Source organism: Hirundo rustica, chromosome 9 (assembly GCF_015227805.2).
Source record: "Hirundo rustica isolate bHirRus1 chromosome 9, bHirRus1.pri.v3, whole genome shotgun sequence".
NCBI lineage: Eukaryota > Metazoa > Chordata > Aves > Passeriformes > Hirundinidae > Hirundo > Hirundo rustica.
The window spans coordinates 16,924,887-16,951,352 of NC_053458.1; the positions used below are offsets into that span (position 1 = coordinate 16,924,887).

Consider the following 26,466-nt stretch of genomic DNA (forward strand, 5'->3'; position numbering starts at 1 on the left):
CATATAGTTTACAAGTGCCTCAGTTTATAGATTAATCAAATTTTGTATCCATCACTTTTGGTAATGCAGATTATAGGCACATGTAGGGGCATCTGCTTCTATTTTGTTAAGGGAGATTATCCCTTAATGATGCAAGGTCCAGGTGTGCATTTTCAGATTTGTTGACTCAGGTAAGAGTGAGATAGTATTAAAGGCCAGTCACATTATGCTATAGTTACATTCATGTTTTTGCTTCTCTGAAGAGCTGAACCACTCAGTGAAGAGGATGGCAAGAAGAAATGTCCTCATTACAGGTTGCTCCTCAGGAATTGGACTGGCATTAGCTGTAAAAATGGCAAAAGATGAACAGAAAAGATTTAAAGGTAACAATCTGTTCTTTACTTTTATAAAAACACTATTTGAGATGGTGCTGGTTTGTTCTCTCTGATTTAACAGGTGGTTGTATTCAGTTTGGTGACTTGTTTCTGGTTCATTTTCCTCTTCCACTGTCAAGAAAATACAGTGAAAATATCTTTTTTCTGTAAGCAGTTGATATTTCTGTACCTTTATTGAAATGGAACAACTACTGGAACTGAGTAGTGTACACATACACACACAATGAAAAAAGACAGTAGTATAAAACAAATAGCAGAAAATATCAGTAGGATTATGCTGCTCTGGACATACATCCACAGCTGTGGTTAGCTTTGCTTCTGGCTGCTAAAATCTGTACATAGACAGGCCCATGCCCATTTGAAGACCAAAGCAATTAATTGAAGTAAACAGTTTCTAAATTGGCATTTTTTTCCTGAAAGCACATTTCATTATTCCAAGCCTGTGTAAGCAGATGAACAAAGGGGCTGGGATTTGTCTTATTTGCTATGATTGGAAATGGATGGCAAGGTGAACGCAGCAATCTGTGGCAATTCAATCTCTCATGCTTACAGTATTTTACTGCTGACAGGATGTAGATCTAGAGCTTTTTGAGCAACTAGGCTACAATAATAACTAATTTCAATTTTGAGAAGTAGCTTACAAAAACAGTTATTTTTTCAACCTAAGGAAGTATGTCTTCCAGTTTTTAATAAAATTATGGTTGTTCTGATAAATATTGTAGTGGTGATTAAAATAAAAAAAAAGGGATATCTGGAATCCAGAACTGGGTTTTGGGTACCTAAAAACACTCTAATGGCATGATTTGATACCTGGTTTTTAATATTTTGGTGATAGTATAATCTTTATACACTGCATGTTCTTCATTATGCATAGATGTTTAATTCTTCTTTTGAATTTCTTGAAGATTTCAGAACCAGACTGGGAAATTAGCGACAATCTATGTTGAAAATAGAATCTTTTAAAACTTTAAGTTTTTATCTGGTTTCTATCACTGATATTTAAGATCTGGATGTAAAAGCACTGTTCTTTAATACTTCTCAGTAAGGCTGCCACAGTAAAGATCTTATTCCTGGTGTTGTTTCTGGTGCGTTGCAGTGTACGCCACAATGCGGAACCTGGCCAAGAAAGAGCCACTGGAGGAAGCCGCAGGTTCCAGGCTGGGCAAAACCCTCGAAATTAAACAGCTGGATGTCTGTGATGAACAGTCTATCAAAACTTGTGTGAATAGTATCCCTGACAGAAGGATTGATGTCCTAGGCAAGTACAGGATGTGTGTGCTATCAACAGATACCAGATCTCTAGAACACATTGTCTCAAATACCCTGGGGAAGTTTCATTAGTGTCTTTTTTAAATTTTCAAAGTAATAATAATTACATAGTATATTTGGTTCAACATTCTTAAGACTTCATGCAGACATAAGTGGATTAAATCTCACGCTGCTTTCATGAAGTAGGGAAGCTTGTTTTCTCTGTTTACACAGGAGAAACTCGATCACATAAAGTCTAGGATAAAACAATACATTTTTTAGTAAATGTGAGAAATTTGCCTAAACCAGCACCTTCACGAGCAAGGCTTCCCACCTATTGATGAAGCATAGCCCTTTTTACAATGAACTCCTGTCTGTACCAAGAAAGCAACAGCACTGGGAATTAGCAAGAAAAACAACAAATGCAAATGCAAATGCAAAAAAATAAAGGTATTTCCATTTTGTATTGAGAATTGGAATTGTACTTTACAAATCATTCAGCAACAAGTGTTTTCATATTGTTTTGCTAAAAATAAATATTGTTATCTTAGTGGAAATGCTTACACCATCAGCTATTAAATCTTACCTACTAGAAAATTACGGACCTGCCTTTTTTCTGATTAATTATTAAAGCAGTGCTTAACAACTATTTCTGCAAAATTTATTATACTCTAATTTGACGTACTACTTCTAGAGCAGAATGCCAGTCCTGTCATTCCCCACTTATAAATAACCAGCAGGCAAATAAAAATCAATGGAATTGTGTGTTTTGGATCATTTGTTTATTTTGTTGGGGGGTTACTTCCTCTTGAAGATATATGAACGTTAATAAAACAAAAAACAGACCAAAATATGGCTTGGTCCATCACTTTTTGAAGATTTCTATTAATTCCTATGGGTATTGACTGTAGCTTCCAGTTCTTAATACTGAATTATAAAAAAATACAAGTAATTCTTGACCCATTTTCCTGTAATCCCTTTATATATTTTTTTTAAAAAGGACTAATCAGAAATAAAATTGGTAAAATGCAAAAGAGCAGATAATTTAAATTTGATAAAAGCACAATTAAAAATAAAGATATATGGAATTGTCAAACATATTTGGAAAGCTCTGGCGAATAACATCTTTTAATTCTTTCTTTAAGGATTATTTAGGATTATTTCACCCTTAATGCTCACATTCCTCTCAAATGCTTTCCAGTAACGATTACAGGTTTATGTTTATGGAGGTTTTTGCTTGTTTTGTTTCCCATTTTGTGCAGTGAGCAATGCTGGAATGGGGCTCATTGGACCTATTGAATGTCAGACCATCGAGGAAATGAAAACTGTGATGGACACCAACTTCTTTGGCCTGGTTCGACTCCTGAAGGAGATCCTGCCAGACATGAAGAGGAGAAAGAGTGGGCATATAGTTATAATAAGCAGTGTTATGGGAATACAAGGTAAAGTTGGTTTTTCTGTTTGCTTGAACTGAGTTCAGTGTTCAAAATCCAAAGTTCCTCTTTTTAGGGGAAAAAAAAAAAAAAAGGAGCTGGCATGTTTGACTCTTGTGCTTTGTAATGCTGAAGTTCCAGCTATAAAAAGCACCTGGTGGCTCTTATGCTTCCAGGTAGTTTTCTTCCTATACAGCTATTCTCACAGCATTTTATCAACAAAACCTAAAGGGTAAATTTTTGGAGAGTTTTAACTTAAACTATAATTTTTTTAAAAAATCATTGTTGTATTTTTATTATCTGGAAAATAGGACTCAGCATTATTTTTCTCTTTCCTCTTGGAAATAATTATGGGAACAGACAAACATGCTTACTATGCTCTGCACAATAATAATAGCATAAAATCCAATCCTGAACAACTGTACCGCCTTTTTGTAAAGTTTCTCATCTCACAACATTCAAGAGTCAAATTTTAGTGACAGATAACGATATTCCTATTCTCATGTCCCATCCTGTCTAGCTGGATTTTTTTTCATTTATTACAACTGTGACATTGATCTTACCTGGATTATTCTAGTGAGCAAGAATCCTCCATCAAACTCCAAGAATTGTTTTCTTTAATACAACACTTACCCTCCACCTCAATGGATTGATGTAGTGCTTCTTCTAAATCACTCAGATGCACGCTGGATGTCTTGCATAATTGTATCTCCTGCATTACACTCAGCCTCTGTGTTCACCTAGAACCTATTAAAGTCTTGCTGATAAATAATGCAGATGGTATTTTATGTACAGACACTTTCATATCTTAGACTACAAAATAATATCATCCAAGGAGACCACAACATCAGCTAGGGGGAGGACAGGCATTAGTCAAGCATCTTTGCTAGACTAAGCAATTTTGAGAAGATAGGCAAAAATTAGTATTTAGATTCAGTGTGCACAAGGATTTTTCTAATGTTTTCCCAGCAATACTGTCGAAATTTTGGGAAAACACATGAGTTTTTTAAAATCAAACTATTAGTCTGTTGGATAAAAATCACATTCTCAGGATGTTTTGTTTGTACCATCAGGCATCTTATTTAATGATGTTTATGCCGCATCTAAGTTTGCTGTGGAAGGATTCTGCGAAAGTTTAGCTATACAAGCACTCAAGTTCAAACTGCAGTAAGTATTGCTCCACTGGTGTAAATGGCATTGAGCCACTGGTGTCAACTGTATTTTAGATAGTTTAAAATATATTCAGAGGTAGGGAAAAATCTTTAAAGCTTGCTGCTAAACAGACTGAGAAGCCCTTGAAACCTACAAAAGGCATAGGAATGCCCACACACTTCACAATATATAAGCAAATAAAAAGATCTGGATGTTAAAATAAACACATTCTTTTGAACAGCTAAAGGCTATTTAGCTTTGGATAAAATACAGTTCATGTAATGCTTCTGGAAACAGATTCTTATACATAGTATCACAGGAATAAAATTCTAACATCAGCCTGTGATCTTTCCCCTTAGAAAGGATGATGGCTTTCTTAGGCAATTCACAGATAAAAAAGTTCAAAGGCTCATCAGAGAGACTGAGCAAGTGCAAACCCATCAGAATGTTACACAGGGTGAGATACCTGTAATGAAGGGAGGTAGGAAGAAAGTCAGAAGTGTGGTGAACTGTTCCTAACATTTTAGACAGTATTTGAGAGATGGGTCCTGTTCATATTCTGGGACATCAGGTTTGATTTATTACATGTATATTCACACCCATGTAATTCTGCTACTATTCTTTGTGTAAACTCCAGTAACTGGTAAATGTCTATTGCATCTCTGTGTCTAAGCATTTAGGCCTTGTGGAAAAAGACAGCTGCTGTTGTGGAATTTCAGAGACGGAACTGTGATTCCACATGTCGCTCTGCAAAGTTTGGAGGGATTTAAAATAAATGTAATGATACACAGGCTGGACCAGAATTCATCATGAGATTTCAAGAGTATAAGACATACCAAAAAGGAGGTATAACTGAAAGTATAATAGAAAAAATTCAAAGTCTAATGGGAAGAGTGATGCAAGAGAAAAGGCTTTAATTCCAGCAGTAGCTGGAATTCTGCTGTGAACATCAGTAGCTTGATTTAGTTCCAAAGAAGAGCCTTTAGAACATCCTCTGAAGAACTCAAGTCTAATAAGAGGCCCAATCCCAAACATTGTTTTGATAAATACAGTGGCTAGGAGTTATTACTGCTTGAGAAAAGAACCAGGAAAAATCTGACCAGTAACTGTATTTCAGTGATTTGCTATAATATGCTACTGGGCAAAATAAAAAATTTCAGATCTGGCGGCAGCCAGAATCTGTCCACCCACAGTAAAAATCTCTACATTGTATTTTATTATTATATAGTGGTGGGATCTTAAATTATGTAACACTAACAGCTTGACAAAGAAAATCCATGTTTGGGCAATTCCCCCATCTCTTTCTTTTACTAGAAGATGTAAGATACTTTGAGTATTGTCATGAGAAACAAAGAAACCTAAGCAGGATTCGGTCCAGAAAGTAATGAATTCTTTTACCATCCATAAATTATTTTTGTTAATATCTGCTAAGTCCTTGTGAATAAATCACCTTTGATTCCACAGCTGTGAGACAGCAGGTAACAATTGCACTTACTAAGTGAATGAATGAAGTTACAGCACGTGTCTGGCAGTTAAACAATGCAGATTTCTACCGCTCTGTGTGCAAGGGCAGGAGCAGCACAGCAGTAACGCGGTGTGGATTACCTTCACAGAAGGGACTGTTGTATACCGTTTGCTCCTCAATGTCCCTTTTGGAGAAGGATTGAGGGGTGCATTTTCCACGGAGGACAGTCAACCATCAGCTAACCGTTTTTTTTTTTCTTTTTTGAACAGGTTAAGTTTGATTGAACCAGGCCCAGTGGTTACAGAGTTTGAAAGAAAAGTGTTTGAAGATGGAATGAAAATGGATCTTTCAGCTGCAGATGAAGAAACAGCTGAGATGTTTACTAATATTTACCTTAAAAATTACAAACAGATTTTCCAGAGCCTGGGACAAACTGCTGAAGATGTTGCAGAGGTAATTCATCAAAAATTCATCTTATTTTTTTTTTCTTTGTAATTTATGAATGCAGTGGTTGGTTGGTGGGCTTTTCTGGTAGAAGCATTCGACTTAATTAAATGTAACATTCACAATTTAGAAGTTTTTTTAAAAATTCAAAAGAATTTTCAGAGTTTTAAACAAAAGTCTACAAAACACTTAAAGAATGCTCATTTTGAAGTATTGAAGATAACTCTGAATTGTAATTTAAATACCACTGAGATATTAGATGCCCCTGACATGCTCTGGTGAAGTCTGAATATTCTGCATTGTCACCATTCATCCACCCAGGGTTCCCAACACTGGTAAAGCTCTGTCCTTTTCAGCTCACTCACAATCCCTCCACTAAGGGAAGTTCACTCAGCCACCCCAGGCCAGCAAGGCACAATTAGAGAGACACAAATGTTTCTGGTGTTTGGAGCTTCCTGCAGGAGGGCAAGTTTAGGCAAGCTGTGGGAGGGGATGATGACTTCAGGTGTTTGCTGGTAAGGAATAGCTTCAGTGTCAACTGAAGATTCCCAGATCTGCTGCAAAAGGCACTGTCCTGATCCTCTCCCAGTGAACTGCAAAAGAGAGGATCTACCTACTGTGGGCATAAAAACCCACAATAATTTGGAAAACTACTCAGGATACTAAGGTGTCAGGTGCTATCACCATGGTATAGAGAAACAGAAACAGAACTAAGAATAAATAAGAAATACTTCTATGGCCTTTAAATATTTCAAGAAGAATTTCTAATGATGTTCTAATAAAACTATATACAGGGGTTTACACTATTCTAGCACTTCATTCTTCTACTTTCCCACAGTTTAACTGAAAATTGGGTTTTTACTTTACTATCGTGGTAAAGATTCTTTAAAAATTCTATTTCTTCTTCTCTACAGCATACAGTAAAGATAATTCTTGCAGAAAATCCACCTTTTCGCCATCAGACGAACACCTTGTATACTCCAATGACAACTCTGAAGTATGCAGATCCAAATGGAGATCTACCCATTGACATATTCTACAAAATGGTTTTTCAGCATGACAAAATCTTCAGTGCAAGTCTCAACTTCATCAAATTGCTACGGTGGAGAAGCAGAAAGAGTTTTGACCTGGGAAAACCCTCACAATAAGTACGAGATTATATAGTGCAAATTGGAATTGTAGCTACCGATGACACAGTATGTTATTATTCAAATGCCTTTGCTCTGTAATTAACGAAAGGCATGCAAGATGTTTGTTGAACTTAGCTAAGATATTCATTTCAATGTGTATCTCTTGAATGTTACAGTTTGCAGAACCTTGCAATTAAAATCCTCTAACTATAGTTTTATTCTGTTTAGTGTTTGCTTTTCTGGAGATGTTTTCTTAGGAACATGAACACTGACTGATATTTGGGTTTTCAGTACTAATCTGACCTCCTTCACTTGAATATAACACACACTGAGAGGTGTACAGTATGCAAACGATTTAGATTCTTAATATCATAAAAATATGTTTTTACTTATTAGGATAGAATCAGTGTAGTAATTCCTCAATCACACTGGCATTCTCATTTCCAGAAGTCAGATCTATTTATCAGCAACATAAAAGAAAGTCTCATCAATCTTAAAATGTAACAAGTAGGATATTTATTATTCATATATATTTATAATACTATTCAGAATGCTTCCTTTATATGCAGTGATTACTAGCATATTGCACTTAGTGAACAATAAAATGTTTTTTTAACGCATCTTAAAATATCTTCTTGATGTCAGGGTACTACTTTTTGAAAACAAAGCACTGTCAGTAATAAATAATCTCAATCCACTAAATGCCTTCAGAACCTTCAGTATCTGACACAGAACCCTCTTGTTCCAAGCTATCCTAACAAGTTTGTGTTAAACCAAATTTCTGCCATGTAGAGCAGGTCTTTTCCCTCCTTTTTCTCAGGCTGAGCAGGGTGCCTGTGCTGCAGTGCCGTTCCTGCCTGGCATTCCTGTGCCCTGACCTCCGGCCCCGCCGGGTGCTGCCCTGCGCTGAGGCAAAGGCCGACTGTCCCTCGGGCCTCGGTTTCTCAGCACATTCCAGCAGCTGTCCTTGTTTCACCCCCAGAGCCCAGCTGCAGCTCACTCGCCATGCAGGAACTGTCCATTTCCTTCAACGCTGTCCCAGTAAGCCAAAATCTAATTCCGTGCTGAGACTTGCAGCGGCCCTGCCCTGCCCTGCCTCTCCCCGAAGGAGCTCAAAGCTCCTGCGGGTACCAAACGCTGCAGCTCCTGCAGGGCTTGCTCTGCAGCCGTGACCCTTTTGGTGGGGCCCAAGGTGCAGCGGCATGCAGGGACCTCCCTGCCACAGCAGGCAGGGGACTGAGGGGACAAGAGCATCTGCAGCGGCCCCCGCACAGCCGGAGCCCCCAGATACATTCCTAACTCACACCTCCCGCAAAACACCGGGTACCCGGAGCCCAGCATAAATGAGAAGAGAGGCGGGAGCAGCAGCGAGGCTGAAAAGGAGAAAGCAGGAACGAAATGACAGCAGAGTGCGGCTGGGGCTGAAGGGAGCCTGGCGAATGGCCCCCTGCAGCCTGAGATCTGATCGCCCTGGGCTGAGGGTCAGCACAGGGTACCGGACAGAGACACCCCCGGAAGCGCTGGGCCTGTCGGGAGCCCCTCAGTGTCGCTCAGCTGTGGCTGTGGCCGGCCTGCAGCTCGGCCTGCCCTGCAGTCCCGGGCAGTTTTCCTTTGGAGCACACAGCAAGGCTACATCAGGACTGTGGGTTTAATAGGCCTTACACAAACACTACCGCGGTCTGGCTAATTCTGTCTCATACAACCCTCGCACTACTGGTTATGGAAGGAATGAAAGCAGAAGATACAGCCTAATAGATGGCTGCCGAGGAAAGCCAGCCCTGTCTGCAACTCGTCCATAGACTGCGGATGAAGCGCCGAGCTGTCCTGATTCGGGGCCAAGCTTGGCTGCTGGAGGCTGTCAGATCCCCTGCTACTGCCGGGACCGAGGGGAGCGCAGCTCCTGGCGGAGAGCGGCGGCCAAAGGAGCCACCGCTGCCGCCGCCGCCCGCACGTGGCGCCGCGGCCTTTCCGGCGCTGCCGGCGGCGGAAGCTGTTCCGGCTTCCGGCGGAAGCGCCGTCCCTCGCAGGTTGAGCCGGAGTCGGAGCGTTTCCGCCTCGCGGCCGCCGCACGGCCGGGGCCAGCCGAGCCGAGCCGAGCCGCGCCGCGCGCGGGGCGTTCCGCCGCTCGCCTCCCCTCAGGCTGGTCATAAGGCAGCGGCGCCGGCGGCCGAAGGATGTGGCGGAGGCGGCAGTGGCAGGCGCCGCGGCCGAGGGAGCCCTGAGCCCGAGCGGCGCTTCCCGGCCCCGCGACCCCCCGGCCCGGCGGCGACCCCCGGCCCGGCCCCCGCCGTCCCCCGCCCCTCCTCGACGTCGCCCCCCGCGGCCCCGCCCGCCCCCGCCGGGTCCCCGCGCCCTGGAGCCCCGCGCGGGCGCTGAGCGCAGCCCGTGAGCCGAGCGCAGACAGGATGGCCTCGTCGTCCGGCAACGACGACGACCTCACCATCCCCAGGGCTGCCATCAACAAGATGATCAAAGAGACGCTGCCCAACGTCCGCGTGGCGAACGACGCCCGGGAGCTGGTGGTCAACTGCTGCACTGAATTCATCCACCTCATCTCCTCCGAGGCCAACGAGATCTGCAACAAATCGGAGAAGAAAACTATCTCCCCGGAGCATGTCATACAAGGTGAGCTTCCGCGGGTGCCGTGCCGCTGCCGGGTCCGCCACCTGTGAGCCGCTCCTGTCCCGCTGCCGCTTTTTCCTCCCCGGTTGCTTGCAGCTACGTAGAACACAAAAGGCAGGGTCTCGTCAGGGCGTGGAGGAGCAGCGTGTGTTGGCCGGCTCGCCAGTCGCGCTGCAAGCGAGCTTGTCTTTGTGTGCTTGGAGCGGCTGCTGGGTGGGCTCAGGACCAGCTCCGGTTTTGTGCTTCAGAGAAGCCTGTGATGCTTTGAGTGAAGTCACCGAATCTCCCCCTCCTACCTGTGAAACGAGGTCTGCTTTTTCGAATGGATATGCAGCGTGTTTTAAGGTTCTGAATGTAGTAAATGCCGTTCTAGTTGGAGATTGATTATGTGGAGCCCAGGCTTTATTCCATGCTAGTCTTGTCGGGAACCTCTAAAGGGTGTATTTCTTTAGGGCTGCCTTTACAGTCTCATTGTTTAACGTTGGATCTTCGTATCTGTTGCGGAAAGCATTTAAACGTGACCTATGCCCTGTATCTTTCTGTGCTGTTGACTTGCACTTCTGCTTGCTTGAATAAAAGGCGAGTTCTCCGTCTCGTTTGTTTTTCTTTAAATTCTGTCGCAAATAACGAGTTTTCTTGCCTTATCCTGGAGTCTGCATTAGGCATCTTTTGTCAGAACTCATTTGCTTTGCTTCTTAAGCCAGGGTTGTTGATATCTGCAGCGAACAAATTTATAGCAGCAGTAGTGAAAGAGTACTTTACTCGGCTGCCTAGTAGAGATATTAACAGGAGCATTTGTAGTAGAGCTATTTTCAGGGCTGCGATGGTATCAAGTTAGTTTAAAAAATGTTGTCGTATGATTTTTTAAAGCAATATTTGCATTTTGAAATAAACAAACATAAAAAGGTCCGCTTGAAATTTATTAGCTTGCTCACTAGAAGAGGTTCAAGTACTTGACTGGGTCATGAACAGCAGAAGAAAATATGTGGCATGTATGAACTTTAATGTTAAATGAAATATATATAAGCTTGAAAGTTTAGCAAAGTATCTCCATTGCAGAAGCCGAGGATGTAAAGTAAAACCTGTGCTTGTGCAGGGAAGCATATTTTAGGTGTGATGCTCTTTAATACCTGGATAGTTTCTTCAAGTCACCACAAAAAACGTTTGAGGTTAGTTCTTAACACAGGAATAGACATAATCTTTAAGGCTGAGGGCAATAAAGAGTTTATGTATGAAAGTATTTTGTGCCCAGTAGTGGTGGTCCATAGTAAAAATTTCACCTATTGCTGTCCTGGGCTTAGTCTGGGTTTTTTGGAAAAGAAATTGAAACTAAAGTGAATGTGCATAACATCAGCAGATGGTCCCATGCCAAATATTTTCCTGGGTTCTATGTCCTTGTGTTATCACATCTTAGAGTTAGGAAAAGTTGCTTTCAAATTAAATCTATGCTTTATAGTAAAATATTGCAATGTATCCATTTTTGTAATGTTCCAGAGATGGAATGGATTTTCTGCTGTGCTTATGTTTAAGGAAGCTGTAATTGCTGTTAGCTCCTTTCAGGTGCTGGTCAGCTGGAGATGATCCCTCTGTGAGGTTTGAGCGTTTTGATTGCCACTTTTGGAAATAGCAATTATGTATTTAGGTAGAGTATTTCAGCATTTTCGTCTGTCTTCATACATTCTAGATACTTGCTATTTTGAATGCCTCTTAATGCAGCTTCATGACAATGATGCTAACAAACGAGGCAATTGAAATCTGTTTGTTGTGGCCATCCATGTCTCTTTTTCCTTCTGAATGCTTGGAAGTCAAATGAGGCTAATGGCCATCACACCTGGTCCAGCCTAAGCACAGGGTGCTGCCAAGAGGAGTCTTGTGCTCTCTGAGAGCTGGATCTGGCAATTGCAGATACAACTGACCCTGGGGCTTTTGAGAATTTAGGGCAGAGCAGGGTTTCTTCCCAGGTGAGTTTGCTGGCTGACTGGGCTGTAAACAAGAAGTTACTAGATTGGGAATAAGAAGCAAGAAGGGTATTTTGCTGGGCTGGGGGTAAGGGAAGAGGCACTCTGCAGCTGGTGACACTGCCATTGGGTTGTACTAGAGCTGAGGTGGAGCTGTGCTGTGTCACTGTGCTTAGGTGTTTGGCACAGGGGTGCTTGACACTCCCCTTCCTTTGCTGCGCTGTTAAAGTGGTTGTGTGGCCATGTGCTGAGCAAGAACTCCCTCTCTACCCATGGGTTATGCTTCAGATAGATGAGGTCCTTGCTGTTTTATTGTGTGGTGGCACTGGCACAGTGCTGTCAACAGCATAGGAAGGGAAAGCAGAAGCTTCTTGCATCCCATCAGAGACTTGATTTGATTGGTGTTCTCCGACTATGCCAGCACTCACTACTGGTAACAAAATGCAAGACAGCTTTCTTGGAGAGTACCCAAAAGCATCAAGGCTATGCAATAGCTGTAAGTGGAGATCTCCACATTTATTGTTGAATTCCACTGTCAGGAACCCAGCTGTGAATCTGCAGCTCTAGTAAACAACTTGGAACAGAATATACAATCATTTGAGTGTTATATGGCTTGACAAAGCAGGCTTTTAATGAGAAATTAAATTTTCTTTGAATTCTGAAAATTATGACTTGTAAAATCCCCTTTTTATGTTGTTGGTTACTTTGATTACTTGGTCTACACGGCAGTAAGACATTACTTGGCCTCCATGGCACTGTTGTGCAGTAAGGTAGGCTGTGGATTGTTGACAAATCTTGTAGCTTCTTTTCATGTTAGGATACTGACTGTGTGTATATATACAGTGTGTATATATATTAATTTAAAAAAAAAATCCCACACAACTGTTCATGGTTGAGATTGTGTTTTGGAAGTTCTTTTTTTCTTTGAAAGGAGAATAAAAATTTAAAAGTCTCAGATATTAATGACTTGATTTTATAAAATAAAAGTAGTACTAACTGTGTATCACTGATTACTTAGAGACCTTTACCTTCATGCACTCATTAAGAGTAGGAGGAAACTGGGGAAAGGATAATTGTGATCTGGTGTTCATAAATATGAGTTGTGTTATCCCCCAAATGCTATGTTTTGGAATTCAGCGGTTTACATTTGGTGGGATAATTCTAGCCTCAGGAAGAGACTGAATTTTCAGCAATCTGGGTAGGATGGTATGTTTAAGACTCAAAAAATAGAAAGCCTTTGAGTTTTGATGAAATAGCAGTTCTGATAGAGTAGTAATCACTTGTCCCACATTTTGGCATCATGCTGGTATAAAGGGATTCATATTCCTTCCATTCCTGTGTTCTGTAAGCCTTGATGTGCTTCAAGAAGACGGTAAACTTTGTAAGTTGTTTCACAGGTGGTAGAATTTCGATGCAGTAGACTTAGGATGCATATATGGCTCTTCATAGCTTCGTTATGTTGGGTAATTGTAAAAATCTCTCTTGGTTCTATCACATGGGCGTTTCGAAATTTATTTTTGTGTGTGTCTTGCTATATTCAATACACAATTGTAAGTTCTTTCCATTAATTTATTTTCTTTTAAGGACCGTGGAAAATTTCTGTAAAAACACATCTTGCTGTTAACTTCAGACTCAGCAGTTTTTCATACTCTGATGCGGCAGATTGCCAACCCTGGTCTTTTGACAAATGCCTCTAGTTTTGCCGTGATGGTTTGTCTTAGTGTGTTAGACTTGCAGATTTCTTCATTTTGGTTTAAAAACTATGAGTAAGAAAAGTTTACTGTATATACTGTTTACATTTTAAAATTGATTGAGTTCTTAAATATCTGTAAAGTATTAAGATACCCAGTTCTGGATAATGAGACACGGATTTCCCTCCTTCCTGCGGAGGCTGGATGAAAGTAGTTTCTGAAGGGTTTTGGTAATTCTCCTAGAAACTGTGGGCTGATTGGAAGAAGTGTTTCCAGTGCCTGTGTGTGGGCTGAGGCTGAACTGGCATACTGTCTCTGAAGTAATTTGATTATCTCTAAATCAGTTTGTCTTTTAACCTTATTTTTTAAAAGAACTAAGTATTCTGTGAATTCCTTTGCCAGGTGTTCTCTGTTAAAGGGAAGGTGGTGCTGCCTGAGTAGGGAGCAGCACCCACAGCCCTGCTGAGGAAGACAGTGTGTGAGTTGTCTCCCTTAGTACAAGTTGGAAGCCGAAAACTTAGAGAATGCCTTTGGGTTATTGTTTAGGTTATGATATGATGACAGGCTGCTGTAATTATGGCTAGGAAAATGTTGCTTACAAAACTAGTGTTAGAATATTGTCCGAGTTACTGCATGATCTTGTTTATAACAAGTTGTCGATTGCTGTTGTGCAGTTTAGTGCTATTTCTTAAATAGCTTGTCACAAAAGTTTGAAATTAAGATAAAGGTTAGAGCAGCTCTCGTACTGTAAACTGTGAATTGTGTAAATGCTGGGACTTAACCATGATTTTTATTAAACCGATACTTGCTTCTAGTATAATTGGTGTTTATGTAACGTTTCCAGTATATTCTGTAATAGGTTCACTTTGGGTGTGTGTGGAGGCATGTCATAGTAAATGGTGCCTTTTGTCACATGTGCTACCTGGGTTTTAGAATCTTTTCTGCTACTTTTGCATTCTTTAAAAAATCTGTTGTTGCAGGATATAGCTGCTCTGCCGATTTCTTTGGGCAAATAAAAGTGCAAGATTTTAGCTTCTGCATGTATTTTAATGTGGAGATAAATATTTCTCTGTTGAGAAATAGAACAATAAAGAGCTTATATGTAGCTTTACATGTTGAACTATGCATTTTATATATAGGAATTTAGGTACTGAAAGACAAAAGTTAAAATTCAGCAACCCAACATAATATTATTTATTTCTGCCTTCTTGAAGGATCTGTGATTATTTTACATGCATCACTTCTGCTCTGTTATAGGTTGCTAATTTACCTTCTACTGAAGACTTGCAAAAACTGGAAAGGTAGAATCTCTGAGAGAAAATTCAGATAGAAATCCAGATAGGAAGGACTTCTTAGCTGTATAAATGATGCCGATTCTGATATGGAAAAGATGGGAAAAAGAGGAGTATCTTTGTATCTCTTGGAGAAGAATGCCTGTCTAGCAAAGGGTGTCTGAAAGCCCTGAATCCTCTGCAAATGCAGGCTTCTGTGGTTGTACTTGACGAACCTTAATTTTTTTTTAGCCCGAAACCATGTATTCCTAAAGGACATAGCAGAAGAGAGAGGGGAAAATACCTGTCAGATCTTTTTAAGGATAGAGATTTTTGTCACCAGATGATAGGAAAATTAGCAAATGTTTTACCTTTTTTTTTTTTTTTTTTTTTTTTTAATGGAAAAAAATCAGTATCTATTACCAGAAGCTTTGTAAAAGGTAAACAAGTCCTTTTCTCTTTTTTTGTTTCTTTCTAGCACTAGAAAGTTTGGGCTTTGGCTCCTATATCAGTGAAGTAAAAGAAGTCTTACAAGAATGCAAAACAGTAGCACTAAAGAGAAGAAAGGCCAGTTCACGCTTGGAGAACCTCGGCATTCCGGAAGAAGAGCTACTAAGGCAGCAACAGGAATTATTTGCACAAGTAAGTGAAGCAATACTTGTCCTGATGAGGTTGGAATAATTAATGCTGCAGGTCTAGGGCCACACAAACATGTGCACACCTCTAGAAATATCCCCTTCCTTGTGAATTGATGTGGCATCTAGGATGCTATTGACCTTGGCCTGTTTGAATTGGGGAATGTGAAGTCAACAGGTAAAAGGCTGCTTCTTGATACTTCTGTGATTTGACACACAGGACTTTGTATGTGAACATATTTCATGCTCTAGCTTTAAAAAGCATGGGGTTTTGCTGCTGGTTGGGTATTTCCAGTCTATCATGGAGAATACATTAAGAATTAGTTGAGGGAGTAAAAGAATAACAGCTGGTTTCTAGGAAATTACCCGTTTTGAAGCATTAAACAGTGAAAATAGCTTTTCTGTTTCTGACCATCAGTGCACAAATGTTATTTCTTATACTTGGAAAGAAACGTTATTCTTGGCAAGACTATAATGGAATGAATTCATGCATAAATTTTTAAAGAGGCCATTGAGGCATAGGAAGAGCGTTTGTCTGCAAATAGTGTACTAACACACACACACACATTCTCCTTCATCTCAGCCTTATCCCCTTGCAGCTTTCCTAGATGGTTTAACATCTCCCAGTTTGACAAAAACCTGATTTTATTTATTTATATTTCTACAGCATCTTTCTCTCCACTGCTCTCTTAGTTTGGCAAGACCGTTCTCTAAACTAAGAGATGGGAAAGTTATCTGGTATTTCTCTTTTCTCTTAACCAAGGCCAGAGTCTTATTTTGTCCCTTTGCTTACTTTGATTTCCTCTGATGAAAATGCTTATTCAGTAATGTCTGATTACTGTGACCTTCTCTCCCCTTTGTATCTTGCTGAAACTGTTGGTTTTCGTTTTATAGCACGCCAACTACTTTAATCTTTATTGCATGATGAATTTTAAGGCATTTAAAGTTTCGGTATACCGTGTAGCTATTGCAGTGAACTAGTTATGATCCAGTCACATGTGCCTAACTCTTGTATTAGATTACAAAGACCAGTATGGCTGCTTCTGGATTTTGGGTAAGATTTCCAAATAGGCAGTTTGATACCTCTTCTTTTTTATTTTGTGCAAGTAACTCAGTGTGATACACAAAATAAAAAAACAGCAAAACCAAGGTGTATTAAGGGAGTACTAGCTCTACAGTATCGCTGGGAAAAAAAAAAGTAATTGCTGAAACCTCCTTATGCAAGCCACACTTTGTCTAAGGAATGACAGCTTCAGGAATATTCTTTTAAAATTCAGTTACTGTGCCTTAACTTCTAATTTAAGACAACTCATGCCAGTTTGACAAGATTGTATGAATGCTTTTTAAAAATAGTGTTTGGTAATATGGAAAATGTTTGCTTAGATTCAAAGATGACAGTCTCATTTTTCAAAAATAGTAGCTGTGATGTGCTGGTGAAGGTACTGTAATTAGTCTTAAAAATAGTTACACAAGTGCATGCTTATTTATTTGTGTTAATCTTTTTAATATTCTAGAGCATGACACTAATGCTGACTTCTTGCTCTATTTTTAAAATGCCTGCCTGTTAATGTTATATTTGACACCTCTGGCTCGGATGATTGCAAATATTTGAAGTCGAGAATGTCTTATCCCGATATTCATGTCTAAATTTTTGTGCAAGACAAGAGTCTTCATAGGTTTGGCGGCTTTTTGGGGCTTCCTCGCTGGAGTTGTGCAGAAAATGGGTTAAGTTTACCAGATGCTTATAGAGCTTCTTGGTCAATCCAACCCCATGGGATTCTTCAGTATGTGGGTGTTTTCTCTTCCCGTTTCTGCAGCGGTGAAGTGTTATCATTACAGATGTGGCAGTGAGGGTGGGCGCTGACAAAGTGATGCACCCAGTGTGAAGTGCTGAGCCCCTGTTTCCTGGAGCACGCACGTGTATCAGCTCTCTGTGCCCAGTAAACTTCACTGGGCAGGGTCGGTAGGGAGCCCTCTTGTTATCTCCTGTCTGGTAAATATTTGTGCCTTCCTACGTGGACAGATGCTGCTGCCTTTCCTTTAAAACTCTACAGAATCTTCACTTGTTTTCCAGCCCTTGTAACTGTGCTACCGCTCGAAGTTTGAAATACTGAAAAGTTTTCATTGAGAAGAGATTTCTAATTCTGTAACATATTTTTTTTTACTGCTAGAACAGAGGAAAACGTGACACTTTGTAATAATAAGGGAATACTCCTCTTTTTTCACATTGCTAAGTGGAAAAACAGGGTTTGGCTGTTCTCCAGACATTATCTTTTGGCATCTTACAGTTTCCAAAACTGAAAAAAATTTGATGCTTTGGAAAAAAAATAGGAAAACTCAGTGAGTGCCATAGGATTAGAAAGGAAATTATAATAGTCTTAGTGATGACTTGTAAAAGTAGAAGAGTAAAAAAGACTGAAAATTTTTCATTTTGAGAGCTTTTTCTTGATGTTCCCTCAAAATAGAGATTGAAGTTGTAACTTTAACACAATCAATTAGTATATTACTGAAAGCAACAGGAGTTACCAAAAAAAAAAAAAAAAAAGTGAAAACCCTGGGCAGAAAAATGAAGATTCATCAGCTGAACTATTTGAAATGTTGTTGCAGAATCTCTTTCATTAGAAGTCCATATCTTTCTGTAGCAAAGCCATCCTCAGTTGCCATACCTGAATTTGAGAAGACCTTGCCTTGCTCTGTTTTGCAAAGATTGCTTAGCAAAGTAAGATAATGGCTTGCTTTGTTTTTGTGATAATGTGTGCCTCTGTGGTTCAGTTGGATGATTTCATAATTGGAAGTTTTGTTACTTGTAATCAACAAGGCAGTGCTGTTCTCATCTCTGAACTGTGATTAAATGTTAAGATCCCTTGAAACTGATGTCTAAAGTTTCCTTTGCTTTGCCTCAGTTAAATTTTTCATTAGTCAATGGTTCAGCACAGTCCTTACAGTGGAACTTAAATGCACTAGTTTCTGTCTGTTGTTTTTGTAAATGTAAGGCCTCCAAACAGTGGCGTCTTCAGAGGAAGAGAGAATATAGCTAAACTTCTTGGTACAAAAAATTAAGGTACTTCTCAATGTGGTTTTGCATATGCAGTTAATAAAAAAAATATGAAAAAGGAATCTACAGGTACAGATAAAAATGTGTTCTAGAGATTCTTCACAAGCTATGTATGGCCTTAACAATTAAATTCATGTCTCTAGGCTAGACAACAGCAAGCAGAACTGGCACAGCAGGAATGGCTACAGATGCAACAAGCAGCTCAGCAGGCACAGCTCGCTGCTGCCTCAGCCAGTGCATCCAATCAGGCAGGATCTTCTCAGGATGAAGATGATGAAGATGATATCTGAAAATCACCAGCTGAGTTGTCTTACTAAGAAATACTTTTCCTGCACAATGAAAACAGTGAAATGAATGCTTACCTGTAAGTTTGTATGCATCGTGGACTGGCAGTTGGTATTCTAGGGGTGTCTGCTGTTGTGTGCTGTACATGTATAAACTGTCTTTTTTGAACTCTTGAAGATTTAAGGTTCAGTATCATATCAACTTTGGATTTTTAATGGTGTATATGGAAATTTTAGATAGCAGTGCGTCATTTATTTGATCAATAAACAGTGTTACAATAAACGACATGTTTATAAAATATAGTGAGATTTATACAAAAAGCTCTAAATCCACAATTGCATTTCTTCCCTTTTAACTAAACTATAAAATCTTACTTAGAATTTTTAATTGTTTTTTGGGGGAGTGGTACAGTAGACATAATCTGTTAACAGGAAAGAAGTAGAGTTCAGCATAGAAGAGTCTGAATTCTTAGTTCTTTTTAAAATGAGGATGTATATGGCAATAAATATTATATATGCTCGAATATCACACTTGTTAAAATTTGAAAATGAAACATTTTCACCAAGCTAGGAAAAGGTATGTTTAATAGGAGTTGTACAAATTCAGTAATTTTTTTTGTATAGGGGTGAAAAAAAAATAAACCCATGGTTTTATTATGACATCCTTTTGACAGTCCTAACTGAGTATTTCACTTCAAAGACTGCCTGGTTTGAAGAACTAACTCTTCTATTACTTCACTCCAGTTTAATGTTAACTGTTGTTGATGGTATTTTGTAGTCCAGATTTATTCATATTGTTGAAATATAAAGCTGGAACTTAAAGAAACAAAATTGTTTGTTCTGCTGATGTGACAGGGAGTGATTAAGTATTCAAGCCCAAGAAGGCAAAAGCTGACCCTAACAGCATGTTTGTCTGAAAAGAGAGAATTTATTTAACCTTGATTAGTCATTGTCAGCATAATGCTAACATTCTCCAGACTAGATTGCCACTGGATTACTAAGGTACCTTGTTGAAAGACAACATTTTCTTCACTCAGATTGGTTTGCGGGTTTCTGATAAACTGTTCCCCAAGAGCGATCAGCAGCAATACATGAAACAGAAATGATGTACTTGTCCTTCAGATAGTTCTGTTGATTTAATGGATGAGCAGCTGTCCTTTGTGTTGAAATAAAGCACAGTAGTGTCCATTGCTGAGTTTTAATGTGTTACTTGAAGTAATTCTGGCATATCTTCTGGTACACTGATCTGAGCAGACTAGAAAAGCCACTTGCATGCTGCTGTAGATGACCACATAGCTCTAACAGTGTGGATGTTTTATCAACTTCCATCCTCACTGAGTTGCTCTAGTTGGAATTCTTGTGGAGGGCTGCAGCAGTCTGTTTACATAGGGATGGAAACAGCAAATGGTGGGCCCATTTTTACATAAATATCTGAACAAGATACAATTGGCTTGTATTCAGATCTCAGTCACAGTGACTTTTGATTTCAATTTGAGATGTGTTCAGTTGCATATTGAATAAATGTGAACGTGTCTTTAAAAGCAGTAATGCAGTGAAAACTCAGAAGAGTATTTGTTGAATGTTTAAGTTTAAAAAAGGAAAAAAAAAACCCAAAAAACTTTCCTGGATATTACATAAAATATGTTAGGCGAGGTTTGACTGAGGAATTGGTTTCTGTAAAGGTTTAAGTACCAAAGGTAGAAAATCTAGTCTAGTGATACAATGTTAATGTGCAGTGTTGGCTTTTCTAATTTGTACTGTAACACCTTCACACTTTCTATTTTAAATGAGTCTTTTCCTTCTAAATAATACTAGGTATATTTTCACACCTTTCTTTTCTGATGCAGAAATCAGGTTAACATTTTACTGCATCTGGTATGTATGGTGTAATGTTTGAATTTTTGTGACCTTTCTTTTTGGACATTCTTGTGCTTTTTCATATGCTGTATTCTTCAAGCAATAAAATTCTGATGTGTTTTTATAAAATTGCTTTTATATTTAATGAACAGTCTGTCTTCTTCATTTCCTTTATAAACAAAAAAGGTCTACTTAAACCCTGTTTTTATTTTGGCTTGCTGAGCACTTTTTCTGACCTGAAGTCTTTACAGTCCCAGTGCTGTTGGATGGCATTGCTGTGCACCGTGGTTGTTATTGCTTGCAAACAATATTTCTGGGCTCGACCTGCTCTCTCTCCTCTTGGGAACTGCATTTAGTGTGTATGTATTTCTTTAACCATTTCTATGACATTCTGCACCTGAGGAGTTGCACAAAAGCCCTGTAGATTGTGTACCAGCTGCTGAAATACTTCCATAAAGTAAAAAGCCACAGGCAGAGGCTGAGATAGTAAGACTTTAATTTCATGTAGATAGTCATGATTAGAGATTACTTATTCAGCCATTCTTCCCCAATTATGAAGATAAAGTCTGGTACTTTCAGGGAGGATCTTCGCTGATCTTTCAACAAACAAATTTTGTACTACTTTGCTGTTGTGCTTCCATGCAGGAGCTGCTCAGTGAAGACAGATTTCTGAATTTATGGTACCCCTCACGTTTTTGGTACACCAGGTACATAGAGCATAAAGTTTGGTTAGTGAACTGTATTGTTGCTGTGTCTCACAAGAAACATGCATAAGTTGCTGAGTTTATCTGTGGGTTTTCCATAATTACTCTGACAGTGTTTCAGAGTGCTCAAGTGACTTCCTAATGAAATCTTTCTATTCTATTACTTTAATAAAGTTCACATCTGCATGACATTGTGGATAATGAATATAGTTGTATTTACTACACCAAGGTACTTTTAAAGGAGTGTCTTAGGGATTGTAAACATCAAATGCTTGAAATGGTGTTTGAATTTCAGTATTTGCATGTGGCTAATTGAGCTGTGTTTGGAATTACTGGAATTTCTGCCACAGTGGAAAATGTCCCTGAAAGCCACACATATAGATTACGTTCCTCATATTTTTTACAAGTACCTCCACAAAGGAGGGCTGTGTGTAATAATGCTTAGTTGATCATTTTGGATGGGAAGATTGTTTTCATTTGAAACAAAGCCAAGTAAAGGTGACTTGGCATTTGAAACAATGCCAGATAAAGTGACCTAATGGTCATTGTGGAACAGCCAAACTCTTACTCTGAAATGTGTACCTCATTTGGGTTTCCTAGGGTTGGATTGTGAGTTTGTGTAAAACATGCACACAGCAATGTGGAAGGAGGAGGAGGGGAAGTGTAATATGAAAGATAAAGCATGCCATGGTTAAATTTACTTTTGGCATTATAATATTTACCTGTCTAACATGGAAAAGTTTTACTCTGCAGCTTTACAGTGAGAGCACATCAGCTGGATGCTGGCCCGTGTTCAGATGGATTTTGCTTACAGTCAGTACTAGCTCTTTGAGCCCTCAGACTCGTTAAAAGGAGCTCAGTAAATGTGCCACCTGGGACTAAAGGATGCTGTATGGGTGCAAGTCAGTGATGGAAAGGAGCGTCTGTGAGCCCTGCTGTCAGCCCATTAAGGTTTGCTGGCAATCAGGACCAGTGGGTGGGTTCCTTTTCAAAATATGTTTGTGCTTAGTTTGGATTTTTTTTTCCTGATTTAAATTAGTGCTTCCTGGTTTGATTCCATGCCACCATTGCTACAGAAATCAGTAACTCTGAGAATTTAATAACAGCTTGGGAAGTACTTATTCCAATTCTTGGGTATGTGGAGCAACAAATGTGCTAGAGCTGTGCGTTTCTGGAAAGAAACAGATTGAGTGACACTGTTCTGTGGTACTGTGCTGTAATACAACTGAAGCCAACACCTGGGGAGTGAAGGTTTTGCAACAAAATAATTAGACAGTGAATCCAGCTGGATACACCTAATCCCATACATCAGTCATGGATAAATCCAATAAACATAGGTTTTGCTGTGTGGATGAGCCTAGCAGAAATTTCAGTAATCCGGAAATCTGTAATAGATTATGCTCCTGCATATGCTGGGGAAAGAGATGTTTGTTTTAATTCTTCATGGCCATGATTTCTTGTTGCATCAACTGCAGAAATACATGAAGACTTCTATCTCACAGCTTGAAACAAAAGTTCAGGTAAGGATGGACCGTACTTTTTACAACCAGGTTGGGGTTTTTTCCTGCATTTTAAATGGGAACAGCTACTATGCTTTACATACCTGAGGTGAAGATTTCTAAGAGGCATATTAAACTATGTAAAGATTGCACTTCATTTGAAGGCTGAATGTTCACGTGGTTAATTTTTGTAATACTTCAGAGATTGTTTTTGTCTTGTTTCAAAGGAAATGATTTTTCCCTCAGCCCCCACCCAGGGTGACTAACATTGGAGTAGTAATCTTGCATGGTGTAACTTTGATTTCACACTCATTTCAGTAGTATTAATCCAGTTTTGGTATTAGTTCAAAACTTACTAGTCAGTCATCATAAACTTTTACATCTTCAAAGCATGATACGTGTATTAATTAGGTGTGGGTAATGTTACACTGTGCTTTGAAGTTAACACTTTCACATGCTGCAGAACTAAAAGGTGGTGCACTATGTAGACGAAAAAGATGTTATCTTCATGGTAGGGTGAATCATCTAGAGAGCAAATAATTGGGAAAACAGACTTGTAAAAGTCATTGTCAGAGATGAAAGCATTTATTTGTAATAGCATGGTGCTTGGGATCGCTGGTTATGGACTAGGACTCGGTTTCATTAATGTGTTCAAGTTTCATTCTGACAGCTCAGAGTGAAAAAACACAGCTGAATTAGAAATCAAATTCAGTGTTGTTTTAGTTTCAGGAAGTTTGTTTTCTCAGCTAGGCAGCAGTGTTATCCCTGGAAGAGAATTAAATTTGTCAGGTTAGTGGCAGTGTCAGTAAAGCAAAACCTGACAGTCTTTACCATCCCAGCCTGTAATAAAGGAAACATCACTCTGTAAAAATGTTAGAAAATACGTATGGAGTAATGTGGCCAAAAAATATTTTTTTTTATTCTACTGTAATGTAAACACTTAACTGGTGCCATTTTCATACACAGATAATTGATATTCAAGCAGGTAAAAATCAGAATTTAAGTACACTTGCTTCTTAAGTTTTCTTTATGGTTTTTGAGATGTCTTTGTTTAAAAAAAATATAGTTCTAAAAATGTAAACAAAATGTTATGGACAAAAAAATTAGTTTATCTTGATACACTGTATCATTAAAATGAAGGGACAGTATTTGAATTAATAGAAAAAGGTATTTGTCCTGTCTTCAGGATGTGAAAATGGGTCCAAATTCAACATCACTTCTGTTAGTGACTTATCTTTTCCAAAATGTGCAAAAAAATAGTGGTTTTTTTTGTTTGTTTGCTTGTTTTTTTGTTTTTTTTTTAATGCTAGTGGATGTTCTGAAGCAAAAATCACCCTTCAGACTTTGCTCTCAGGAAGATGATTGGCTGGCAGGCATCCCTTCCAAATATGAAGGATCTGGGGCATGAATCACACAGTCCTGTGGGAAGAACTGTAGGAGCAGGCAAGCCTGGAGGGAGGACATGTCACTGATTGCTTTAACTGTGTTTTTTTTTACTCATGTGCAAAAGGGATTGAGAATTTTCACTGATTGCTTTAACTGTGTTTTTTATTTACTTGTGTGCAAAATGGATTGAGAATTGCCTGCTTCCCTAAAATGAAATCTCTGGTATTGACTGTGTTACAATAGCGTAATTAAAAGTTTCTCCTTTATGGACACAGGATGAAGCTTCTGAATGCTGAGAGTTTTTGAACATATCTTTGTTGAGATGTATTTTTGTAACCTGCCTCAGTGGTCTCTATATTCCAAGCCAAAGGGATGATTTATTCCTCAAATTGAGTCAATTTTTTTATTTAGTGCTGAAAATAATGCCTTTTTTAATGTGAAAAAAGGACATTGGAAATAGTGACGTGATTAACTTTTTGTGGATTATGTATTAAGGACAGAAAGTAGCAACACAACCCTTATGTTCTGTGTATTTAACTTCAAATTTTATCAGCTGGTGAGATCTGAACATAAGGACAGTTCTCAAGATAGTGGTAAATCCAAAGGGAAAAACCTTGGCTGCTAGAAGATGAGCGTGTTAGGGAGGGGAAAGAACAGTCTTAATAAGTTGTATATTCTTCCCTTTGCATGTAACCTTGTCTCAAAGGGAAAAATGTGCAAAGACAAAGGGATATGGAGGAAAAGTCTCTTACTAGGATGCAAGTGGCTACCTCTTGGATTTGACGTGCCTTTGAAATTCAAAGAATAAGCATCGCACTTCAAATGTAGTTAAATAGAGCTTCAAAAGCGTAATGTCACAAAACCAAAATTCTTTCATTAATTAAGTGATTTCTTTATTTATGGTTTTGTTGCTCTTGGGTTATTTGAAAACTTCCGCAGTTAGTCTCTGATCAGAATCTCACTTGGAAGAAATAAAAATGATAAACTGAGTTGTAGCTATCTTTATAATGTGAGATGGAGACGTAGAGAGGTAAATGATTTTCTTAGTGGGATATCTATTCTATGCACTGTTCTCATTCCCATTGTTGATTTATTTCCTGATTCCTATTCTTTTAATATGATTAATAGTGGGAAGGAAAAAGTTTTCTTTGACATGTGAATAACTGTTGAGTTTCCCTACAGATTGTGATCCTTTGGAATTTTTTCCATGCATCAGTTAAATGCGATATTATGCAATGGACATCAACTTTCTCATGAAAGAAGGAAGAACCACCCCAGACGTAAAAGAAGGGAAGGACACATGAAATTAAACCCCTGACCACTGAAATGAAATCCTTTAAGGGAGAGAAGTGACGACCTGCGGTTGCACGGCAGGTAGGACAATCCAGGGCTCTTTGGCCTTCTCGCTTTCCCATTAACGGAATCGCACGCCGTTCGGTGGGACCGGGACTGGCTGGTGCGGCAGCAGCGCGGCAGCGGTGCAGCAGCAGTGCAGCAGCAGCACGGCAGCAGTGCAGCGGTGCAGCAGCAGTGCAGCAGCAGCAGTGCAGCCGTGCAGCAGCAGTGCAGCAGCAGCAGGCGGTGCCTGTGGCCGGCTCTTGCCAGGGCGGGCCCTGCCGGCAGGCGGCTGTCGAGCCCAGAAAATGGCTTTGGGCTGCGTGTGCCCGAAGTGCTGAGGGTGACCTGAGCCGCTGATAACGCGTGAACCAGTTCTACGTGAAACTCGCTAGGGAGATGAAACAGTAACCTAGGATACCGAGCGTGTTCGAATGCGAAGGCAGATTTTGCACAACTGCACACACATTTGTTTCTGACTGTAATTCAAAGTCAGATCATAGTGAAATATTGCTTAGCAAGTCTTAAAATGGGTGGTGCTGATCCTTTGCTACACGTTCATTCACTATTCGTTTTTCTACAGCTTGAATTAGTACCATGACATTGTCTCCATCTTCCCTTATTGGTACATATGTCAGTCCATACACCCTGCTCGTATGTGCCAAAGATGCTGTTGATCCTGAGGGTTCGAGTTTTTGGTTATTATCTAAAAGCTAATCATCTTTATGCCTGTAGCTAATATGGTAATGAAAAAAATTGAATATCAGAATTCACCATGGCCATACTTAACTGTGCACATTAGATACAGCTTGATGTTCTTTGCATTTAAAGCAACGTGCATGGAAGGGGTTGAGGGGAGAATGGAGAAGACATGGGTTAGGTGAACTGGAGATAACAGAAATTAAGGTAGCAAAGCCATTTAT

The 26,466-nt window shown here is 39.5% G+C and overlaps 2 protein-coding genes across 2 annotated transcripts; both read left to right on the plus strand.

Moving 5' to 3' along the window:
- The first annotated feature begins 45 nt into the window (after nucleotides 1-45).
- Nucleotides 46-7,588, plus strand: LOC120756628 (retinol dehydrogenase 8-like). The gene is made up of 6 exons (XM_040073170.1): nucleotides 46-362; nucleotides 1,471-1,632; nucleotides 2,885-3,064; nucleotides 4,129-4,222; nucleotides 5,942-6,125; nucleotides 7,031-7,588. Exons 1-6 carry the CDS (start codon nucleotides 266-268, stop codon nucleotides 7,262-7,264), a joined length of 951 nt encoding a protein of 316 aa, XP_039929104.1. The 5' UTR covers nucleotides 46-265; the 3' UTR covers nucleotides 7,265-7,588.
- Nucleotides 7,589-9,587: 1,999 nt separating this feature from the next.
- Nucleotides 9,588-20,748, plus strand: DR1 (down-regulator of transcription 1). Its single transcript, XM_040073487.2, has 3 exons — nucleotides 9,588-9,871; nucleotides 15,267-15,430; nucleotides 18,622-20,748. Exons 1-3 carry the CDS (start codon nucleotides 9,652-9,654, stop codon nucleotides 18,766-18,768), a joined length of 531 nt encoding a protein of 176 aa, XP_039929421.1. The 5' UTR covers nucleotides 9,588-9,651; the 3' UTR covers nucleotides 18,769-20,748.
- Nucleotides 20,749-26,466: the final 5,718 nt, after the last annotated feature.